The following is a 10,953-nucleotide window of genomic DNA, read 5'->3' as shown; positions in this document are numbered from 1 at the left end:
CCCCCAAACCAATAAGCCGTTAATGAAAAAATTTCAAACTGTTCCCCATCTGTCAAACCGTTAACCCGATACCAATAAGCCATTAAGCTTAGATTTTGGTTCAATTTTCGGTTTCGGTTCGATTTTGAACACCCCTAGTATGGAGCCAATCAAGCTGACTCGGTGTAGAATACATATCCTAATTAGGCCTCCAATGGACCCCCAAATCAGCTCTAGTCACCCACAAATAGATAAATAACCCTCCGATGTTCCACAATGACTGAATCATAACACATATTATCATCTGGGTAGCTTCGGCCACGACTTCACAGTCCACAACAATGATACAATCTGCTCCTAAGAACTCTCTGTCTCCAAATTTATAGAACACGAATCACCATGTATGTTCCCATCTCCACCGCCCGAATGTCAAACACATCTCTCATACACAATCATCCCACGAGGAATACTTCTATAATTCGTCCATGCCACATAGCAAAATTTGAATATCAGCAGTCGATCAACCATGGGAGTGCCGCAATACCAATGAAGTATCCATAAATCAAAAAACATTACCCCTTCTGAAATGTTTACATTCATCAAGCCATACCAAATAGTAATATCATTCACCTGGTTATCTAAAACCGTCCATGCTACCTAAGAATACACTGTGACATTGCTCATGCAAATCTCAATCCCAAACAATACACCGCATATACCATGCCATCGTATAAAAAGTACAAAAATCTCATAATCCACTCCGAGTCACAGTAAACTATATACTTAACCAGTTAGAAACCTTCCATTTGATCTCATCCAGGAGAAAATCCCTATTCGCAACATGTTCCACACATCGGTAGGAAATATACACCTCGAACCAAGGTAGTAACCATTGAAAACATTTCGAAACTCATCTGCACATAATCAAGCCATCAGAACTAAATCTCTCTATCCTAACCAAGCCACGCAAGCTGCCAAAACCTAAGAGCATTGCCACGAAGCACCTGTAGAAACCCACCACATCATAAACACCCAAAGAATCGATTATATCTATTATTGTGTTGATCACTATCAAGCTGTCCTAATTCTCTGAGTCCTTCTCGAATTGCCTTTCAAATTGATACTTCTCCTTGCTAGAACACTACGATCCTTAATCAAACGTGCCCCACGAACTCTAGCATGGAATCACACCACTTTAAGGCTCATAAGCCGCCGAATTCCCTCTTAAGCACCTCAAAAGTACCACAACTAATATACCCACTCTGAAGAGACCTTCCATTAATCTAAAGCCGCTTATTTCCCCTTTCCTGATACTGAAATGTAGAATCCATAAATATATAGAAATACCGTGAGTCACGACACCATTCAATGTAAATCTCAGCTTCTAGCCATACACAAATTCTGAAAAATTCTCAATTGCTACATATATATCTTGAACCCATTAGAACCCTCTCGAGCCTTCCACTTCGCTCAAATTTGAATTAAACTGACCAGACGGACCGAATAAGTTGTGCCCCATTAGCACACCAACACCCAAGGAAGTAACCCACACTCTTAAGAAACCGAGCAAATTCCTACTCCATGCACATTACACCCTTCAAGAATAACCACTCAATTATTTCATGATTCCCATATACTCATAGAGTGTAATAAAACCTGTATTCGGAAATTTCTTTACTCGAGTCATCCTCGATCTCCACCTCTACAGAATGTAACTTATTTACAAGTATACCTCAAACCGAAACCAATACAACACAGCTGTGCAATCAACTTAGCAATAATAGACTCCCCCACTTGGCTCAAAGCCATAGATCAAAACACACAATAACTCATGATGTCCATACTCTATTACTGCCAGACTACCGCAATGAGATCCCACTAAATCCTCCATAAGCTCGTGAAACTCAAACCATCTATCATCTCAAATCATCTACAAATCTTGCATACGCCATTGTAGCTGTCAAGCCATCTCTCATAAGCGATCCGAACTCAAATTGCAACTCATATAATTCACTGGCAAAAGAGAACTCTCCACAACAACATAAGGATCACACAAACCTCAGGACACCCCGCAGGAGGTAACCCACCTGCTTTGCCTCAAATTACTATTACGCAATCACTTAATCTCTCTATTCCCTTCCACAGTCATAACTATTACGCAATCACTTAATCTTCCTGAGTCTGAACTCATAGCACGACATTGAAAACATTACCTCACTCTACAACCAAACAACATGAAAGATCCTTCAGTACACCCATAACTCGAGATTATACGTCAAATCAAAACAAAAATCAAACACCAATTTACATCTCAATCAAACTCTTTTCGTCACATTCAAATCATATGAACACATCCCGCAGTCACATCATACTCATCACGTAGCCATCCAACCATAAATTCCACTAATAGAGACACTACCGAGCATATAAATCCAAAAGCACATGCTCACACAATCAACATCTCTATGTTCAAGCTACAATCAAAACCCGACCTCAAGTCTTCCAGACTGGCCCTTCATCAGCATACTGAAATCACATCTCACACCTCATCCATGGAATCACAAGTCGTTAATGCACAACCGATACCGAGCGCTCATATGTGCATACGAATGCATGGAAGGAATTCAAAGTATTACGCTTCGAGCTGAATCAATATCGCACGATAAGGAAAGAAAGATGGGAAATATATCCTAAATGCCCTGTAGCCTCTCGAAGATAGGTATGGACGTTATCATATCGATCTGCAAGACTCTACTAGACACTTGCTCGTGACTTGTAGAACCTATGAACCTAGAGTTCTGATACCAATCTATCACGACCCAAAATCCACTAGTCGTGATGGCACCTAACTCAACCCACTAGGTAAGCCAACTAATAACTATCCAATTCCAATAATATTAATAAGACAATTAAACAAAAGGAATTATCTAAATCTTATAGGATTTAACCAAAACTAAGTAAGAATCACTTACCCCAATCAACTCCATGAAAATCCCTTCTAGAATCACCCAAATCCGTGGTCTCTAGCTCAAAATATGAAAAATGGTTTCAAACCCTCGTGTTTGAAATTAATATTGTCTGCCCAGTTTTCCTTCTTCGCGATCACGGAAATAGCCTCGCGATCGCGAAGCACAAAATAGACTACCCCATACTATTAACCTACGCGAACGCGTAAAAGCTCTGCAATCGCATACAACTGACTAACCCAAGCTATGCGATCGCGTCCATAACTATGCGATCGCATAGAGGAATCACCTAATTCCAGCTCCTGGCCCAGTACTCTATGCGAATGCAGACCTTTCCTCGCGTCCGCGATGACCAGACTCACCAACCTCCGCGATCGCGTGCCTCCACTGATGATCGCATAGAACAATTCCCTAGCTGCCCTCAGTAGATCTACGTGATCACGGACCCACTCATGCGATCGCGTATAAGGAAACCAGAAGAAATGCAGCAGCAGACATCAACTATCACTCAAAGGCCAAAAATGATCTGTTAACCACCCAAAACTCACCCGAGGCGCTCGGAACCTCAAGCAAACATACTAACAAGTCCCAAAACATCATACGAACTTAGTCGAATCCTCAAATCACCTCAAACAATATCAAAAACACGAATTACACACAGATTCAAGCTTAATGAACTTTGAAATTTTCAAATTCTACAATCGGCGCCAAAACTTATCAAATCACGTCCGATTGAACTCAAATTTTGCACGCAAGTCATAAATGACACCACAAACCTACTTCAACTTTTAGAAATGCAATCCGACCCCGATATTAAAAATTCCACTCCCGGTCAAACTTTTTAAAATTTCAACTTTTGCCAATTCAAGCGTAATTCTACTACGGACCTCCAAAACATAATTTGGACACGCTCCTAAGTTCAAAATCACCTAACGGAGCTAACGGAACCATCAAAATCCAAATCCTAGGTCGTTTACACATAAGTTGACACCCGATCGACTTTTCCAACTCAAACTTTCAATCAAGAGAGTATGTGTCGCAATCACTCCGAAATCACTCTGGTCCCGAACCGACTAGCCCGATAAGCCATAATACAGGTGTAGAACACAAAAAGAGCAGGAAATGAGGGAATAAGGCTACAATTCTCAAAACGACCATCCGGGTCGTTACAGAAATCAATTACAATAAATAAAGCTATGGTCTTTACACCTTTTCCTAAAAGTCAATAGAAGTCAATCTTAGGCCTGCCCGGTCAAAACTCGGGTCCAAGGGTAGATTTTGACTAACCATAACCCTACGAGTCCATATATATGATTAGTTTTCAAATCAGAGTCCAAATCATCTCTCAAAACTCAATTCTTTATTTTTCAAAAACTTGACAAAATCTCCCAATTTTTCCTCTTTGATTCACATAAATTTGATGTTAAATCTAAGATATAATCATGAAATATAGTTTGAAATTGTTTAGAATCAGTTACCCAATATTTGTATATGAAAATCTCCTCTCCAAAATGCCTCATACCGAGTCTAGGGCTCTAAAATGTGAGAAATGAGACCTAAATCCCGACTTTTCTATCTTTTGTTCAGTTGTAGACATCGCAATTGCGACAATGGGTTCGCAATTGCGAACCCTCGCAATTGAGAAGAACTTCTCGCAATTGCGGCACTGACAGACTTAAGGGGAACTTCACAAATGCGATAGTGGGTTCACAAATGCTAACCCTGCTCCCTTCGCAAATGCGACAGTATCGCAAATGCAAAACTACCCCATCCCAAGTCTTCTTTGCAATTGCTACCCAGGCATCGCAATTGCGATACCTGAGACCCCCTGCTAAGGTCGTAATTGCGATTTGGTGTTGGAAATTGTGACACTAGAGGCATCAGTACACCAGCAGATTATATTTAGTTCAAAACCATTCTGAATCACGTCTGAAACTCATCCGAGCCCTCGGGGCTCCAAACCAAACATAAACAAAAGTCTAAAAAGACCATACAAACTCGCTCGCCTGATCAAAACACAAAAACAACATCTAGAACTACTAATCGGATACCAAAATACATTAATTTCAATGTAAATTTCAAGAACTTCTAGAATTGCAACTAAGCGTTTGAGTCCTATCAAATCAACTCCAAATGATATCAAATTTTGCAGACAAGTTCTAAATAGCATAACGGACCTATTCCAAGTCCCATAAACAAATTCTGAACCCAATAGCCAAAAGTCAACCTACAATCAAACTTTTGAAGCTCAAATTACCAATTTTTGATAAAAATAATACAAACAATCTACGGACCTCCAAATTCGATTTTGGGCATACGCCCAAGTCCAAAAATCACGATACGAACCTATCGGAGCCATCAAAATATCGTTCTGGGGTCATTTTCACAAAAGTCAAAGTTTGGTCAACATTTCTAACTTAAGATTCTAAGCCAAGAACCAAAAGGGTCTAAGTAACCTCGAAACCTTCCCGTAACGAAACCAATTAACCCCGTAAGTCATAAAACCAAAATTACACATGTGTGAAGTATCAAAAGGAGAAACGGGGCGCAAATACACAAAATGACTGGTCGGGTCGTTACATCTCCAGGTCACGTTCGCGATACCTCCTGATCCTTGCCCTTTATGTAAGTGAAGGCTTAATGCCTGCCAGGACCCTTAGCCCCCTTCCTTCGTCATGAACGCGGTGTCCTTCCATGATCGCATTTCATAACCTACCAAGCCTATGCGAATGCGAGCCAAATTTCATGAACGCGAAGGCCAACATTTTAGTCCCCAGCAAATTACTTTCCACGATGACTAAAAAGTACCGCGACCATGATGAACAAATACTTTCCAGCTCTAGGTTACTCTTCGCGGTCGTGGCACACTTTACGCGACCGCGATGCACACCAAGAACACCAGAAATCAACAGTTGCAAAATAAGAAAAAATGGTCCGAAACTACCCTGAAACACACTTGAGGCTCTCGGACCCCATCAAGTCGCACCAACAAGTTCCAATACCTTATCCAAACTCATCCAAAGTCTCCAAACACCACGAATAACATCAAAACCACAAATCGACGATCGAAATCCTTCTTTTAACTTTCAAACCTTCAAACTTCGCCGAACGTGTCCTAATCACATTTAGACATTCCGGATCATGACTAAACTTCACACACAAGTTCCAATTAATAAAATGAATCTATCAGAGGTCCCAAAACACCTCCTGGAGTCCGATAAAGTCGAAGTACACTCTAAGTCAAACTTAGCAAATTTCAAAACCTTCAAAATATAAACTTCCATTGTTAAGCGCCGAAACGCTTTCGGAACATCCGATACTCAACCCGAACATATGCTCAAGTCTGAAATTACCTTACGAATCCATAGGAACCTTAAAATCTCAATTCCGAGGTGGTTCACTCAATAGTAAAACTTTGGTCAACTCTTCCAACTTAAAATATCCGAATTGAGAATTTTCCTTCCAAATCAACTTCGAATTTCCCGAAATTCAAATCCGACTGCACGTGCAAGTCATAATACATGAATTGAAGCAACTGAAGGTTTCAAATCGCCGAATGACATGCTAGAGCTCAAAACGACTGGTATGAAATATGATTCGTGCACGAGATAATTCAGAAGAAGTTCTAACTTGATCAAAGCTAAGAATTCAACATGAAAGTTTTAGAAAGGATGAATCAACATTGTTATTGCTTTTACTAATAAGGATACAAAACTTCAGAACTGATCGATACGTATATATGTAGGGTCCGTTGAAGGGCCGGATAACATGGTCTATTATATGCAGTCCTACTCTGCATTTCAGTAAAAGGTTATTTTCACGGCTCGAACCCATGACCTCCTGGTCACATGACAACAACTTTACTAATTACGTCAAGGCTTCCCTTCACGATATCAACACATATCTTAACAAATTTATCTATATGTTAGAAATAACCACCCAAAGCAGGAAGATCAAATGAATCACCCAGCTTCAACCCACTGAAGTTAATCAAATGAATCAGACAATTTCAACCCACTATAATATCATTAGTACGAATATGTAAATGTCGATCGATCTACCAACTACGCATTGAGCTAAATCGTTTTAGCAAGTTCTCTTGTGCTAATAGAGACACTCCTCCAAAATTAATCAAAGTAAGCCAACAAAATATCTTCTGCACGATACGTACATAATATGAGACTTTTCTGCAAAATATATACAAAAATGGCATAAGAACACTGCATGTCTCTAGTTCAATTCACCAAAAATATAGTCAACTATCATAAGATAAAATATGCAATAGATATAGGTAATGTTTTATATTCTAGCACATAAAAAAGCACACTATAATCATTCTATGATCACAAGCACTATACGTCCCTAGCTTAGTAGTTAGCCTCCATCATTCCTTAAGAAAACTGTTATATTAATTTAAAAACCAACTAAATACTGATCTTTATAGTGAGGGAAATGTACAATTTTATAACATCCAAATGGAATAGATGAAAATACTCTGATTGCCAAACAATCGGCAATTCCAAATCGGGTTTGTTGGAATGTTGGACCGGAATCGTGTATCAAAGAATCCTAAACCTAATTTTGGATATGAAGGAGACGATACAGTCGAAGAAGAAGAAGAAAGAGAGAGACAAGTACCGTGTGCAATAGGTCTAAAAGATAACAAGACCCAACAAGTATTCAACTGAAAATGCATTGGGTATAACAAAGTTCTGGGCCAACTGGGCCAGTATACAGAACAACAAAGTGAAGGCCCAATACAAACACAAGTCTGGTCCTATTGTTACAGATCCGGTCCAATCTATTTAGCATAATTGGATACAACTGAAAGACACTTAATCCTTCGAGCATAATCATATCTAAATGCACTTTATAACTATATATGCACTTTACAACTATGTAATATCTGTACACATTATGTGCACTTATGACTAGGACAACAAATAAAAAAATTAGACACTTGTAACTAGTATAGATGTAGCTTATATTTTTTATTTAATAAATATTTGTATAAATAGATACATTGTACAGAATATTAGACAGTGAATGAGAGAATGATTTTTTTTTAAATTCCTACATGGTATCAAAGCAGTAGCTATCTGAAACCCAACCTACATTTTTTTCCCAGCCTTCTCTTCCTCTTTAAAATGGCACCAAATTCCACAAATGATTCTTCAAACGTTTTTTCAGCTCGCACAATTACTCAACCAGCTACTGTGGATTCCACTCACCTCTATTACCTTCATCCATCAGACTCACCAGGAATGATTCTTGTCAACTCAGTATTTAATGGGAAGGGATATGGAGGATGGCGTAGAGCCATAGTCATTGGACTCTCTGCCAAGAATAAGCTTGGTTTTATTGATGGAACATATTATGAACCTGATGCTTCTTCTACTGACTTCAAGCCGTGGAATCGTTGCAATGATATGGTTATATCGTGGATCTTGAATTCTCTATCTAAGGACATAGCTGAAAGTGTCCTTTATTCAAAAACTGCAAATGCAATTTGGAAAGAACTTGAGGTTAGATTCGGACAATGCAATGGTGCTCAACTTTATCAATTGCAAAAGGAGTTGAGTGACCTAGTGCAAGGGATCTCTGATATAGCAGGATACTATACAAAGGTAAAAAATATTTGGGATGAGTTAGATACCTTGAATAGTTGTGTGCACTGCACCTGTGAATGTAATTGTGGAGGAAAGTCAAGAGCTTTAAAGTCTTTTCAAGATGGTAGGCTAATCCAATTTCTCATAGGACTTAATGATGCATACACAGCTGTAAGGAGTAATATTCTGATGCTTACCCCTCTTCCAAGTATCAATCAAGCCTATTCTCTTCTCATTCAAGATGAGAAGCAAAGAGAAATTGATGTTGCACAAAACCCAGTTGAGACTGCTTTTCTGGCACAAAATCAAGCAACCTATTTTTAGAAATATGTTAATGGAGAAGGAAAGCTGAAAGCAAATCTTGAAGGAAAGAAGAATAACCTGGTGTGCAACTATTGCAAGAAGACCGAACATTCCATTGATAAATTCTATAGAATCATTGGTTTTCCCTCCACCTTCAAGTTTACCAAATCCAAAAGGTATCAAGGAGGACCTCGCATCAATGCAGCACTCATGCATGAAGAAACACAAGTCAATCAGTCAACACAATAGAAGGAAATGCAGCAGAGAAAGTCATCACTCAAGAGCAATTCAGTCAGCTTTACCAACTTCTTCAGTAGGTGAAGGTTGGTGAACAGGGTGAGTAATTTTCTGATGCAAATGCTAGTGCCAACTGTGCTGGTAAAATAATCAATACCCCTAATCTATATTGTCTTTCTTGTCTTCCTTACATGAACTCTACCTCCTGGATAATAGATTCAGGAGCTTCAGAACATATGACTTTTGATTATTCTATTTTATTAAATGTGAAACCTCTAAGAAAATCTTTATACGTGAATCTCCCAAATTCATACAGAGTTAAGGTCAGTCAAGTTGGTAGTGTGCATGTTCTGCCAGATTTAATCCTAAACAATGTGTTATATGTTCCAGATTTCAGGTTTAATCTAATTTTAGTTCACAAACTCACTAAACAACTCACTTGTACCTTGCTCTTCTCATTTTTTGGCACATTCTTACAGGGCCCTTCACTGAAGAGGCCAGTGGTAGTTGGTGAAGTCAAGGAAGGTCTATATCTGCTTAATCCAACTTCTCTAAGTTCTGGCCTAGTTTATGGAAATCAATCAATTTTTCAGTCTTATTCAGCTTGTAACAACCTCAAGAAAGACATTGTCTCTCTCTTGTTCTGCTAGGATCAACTCTAATGTAAGCCTGTGGCACAAAAGGTTGGGGCATATGCCTCTGTCCAGTATGCAAAATATAACCAGTTTTCAATTTTCTTCTCTTGTCAAGTTTAATCATCCTTATGATATATGTTGTCAAGCTAGCCAGGTGAAATTGCCTTTTCAGTCAAGCAATGTCAACACAAATTCAATTTTTCAACTAATTCATGTCGATACTTGGAGACCTTACAAGATCCCAACTCATGATGATTAAAATATTTCTTGACCATAGTAGATGACTATAGTAGGGGAACTTGGACTTATCTTTTAAGAACAAAAAGCAATGCTTTTCCAGTTTTGAAATCCTTTCTAGCAATGGTAGAAAGACAATTTGCAACTTAAGTTAAAATTATTCGTTCAGATAATGCTTTGGAATTAGGTTCAGGATCCATTATTTCAAGTTTTTTCTCTTCTAATTGAATCCTTCATCAAACATCTTGTGTTGCTACACCACAACAAAATGGAGTGGTTGAACGAAAACATAAACATCTTCTAGAAACATGTAGGGCTCTATTATTCCAATCTAATCTCCCCACTATGTATTAGGTGATTGTTTGTTAACTGCTATTTTTTTAATAAATCGTTTTCCCTCTAGAGTTCTTGATTTTAAAACTCCTTTTGAAATTCTTTTTGGGAAAGTTCCAGCTTATGCTTTTCTAAGATGTTTTGGTTGTCTATGTTATAACTCTACTCTACCTCATCACAGGCCAACACTTGAATCTAGATCAGTAAAGTGTGTTTTTTAGGATATCCTTTTGGGAAGAAAGGATACAAACTATTGGATCTTAAATCTAAAACCATTTTTATCTCTAGATTTTTTTTTATGAGGATATATTCCCCTTTTCCTCTCTCTTTCGCTTGAACCTCCCATTTATCCTAAAGAATTTTCCACTATACAAGACCAAACTCATCCTTTCCCTTAGTCTGATAACCAACCTTCTTCAGAATCAGATCTAATCCTCCTGCCCCTCTATTCATAACATCACCTAGAACAGCTCCTACTTTATCTCCTACATCTAGGTCCAATTCATCTCCATCTTCTATTCCTCTTCAACCTGAACTAAGGAGATCTACTAGGGAACATAATCCACCATCTTATCTGACATATTATGTATGCAATGTCGTATATTTGACTGATCTAACCAAGTCTTGCTTTGCAATACCGGGCTCACCTACTAC

General features: G+C 38.6%; 1 protein-coding gene across 1 annotated transcript; it reads left to right on the top strand.

Moving 5' to 3' along the window:
- The first annotated feature begins 8,092 nt into the window (after nt 1-8,092).
- LOC107778869 (uncharacterized) lies at nt 8,093-8,878 on the top strand. Its single transcript, XM_016599193.2, has one exon. It carries the CDS (start codon nt 8,093-8,095, stop codon nt 8,876-8,878), a length of 786 nt encoding a protein of 261 aa, XP_016454679.1.
- The last annotated feature ends 2,075 nt before the right edge of the window (nt 8,879-10,953 follow it).

The sequence above is a fragment of the Nicotiana tabacum genome, chromosome 5 (genome assembly GCF_000715075.1).
Source record: "Nicotiana tabacum cultivar K326 chromosome 5, ASM71507v2, whole genome shotgun sequence".
NCBI lineage: Eukaryota > Viridiplantae > Streptophyta > Magnoliopsida > Solanales > Solanaceae > Nicotiana > Nicotiana tabacum.
This window is presented reverse-complemented; position numbering and strand designations above follow the sequence as displayed.

What these genes read in the sequence shown, in the direction of transcription:
- LOC107778869 (XM_016599193.2), top strand. Translation starts at nt 8,093, where the DNA reads ATGGCACCAAATTCCACAAATGATTCTTCAAACGTTTTTTCAGCTCGC.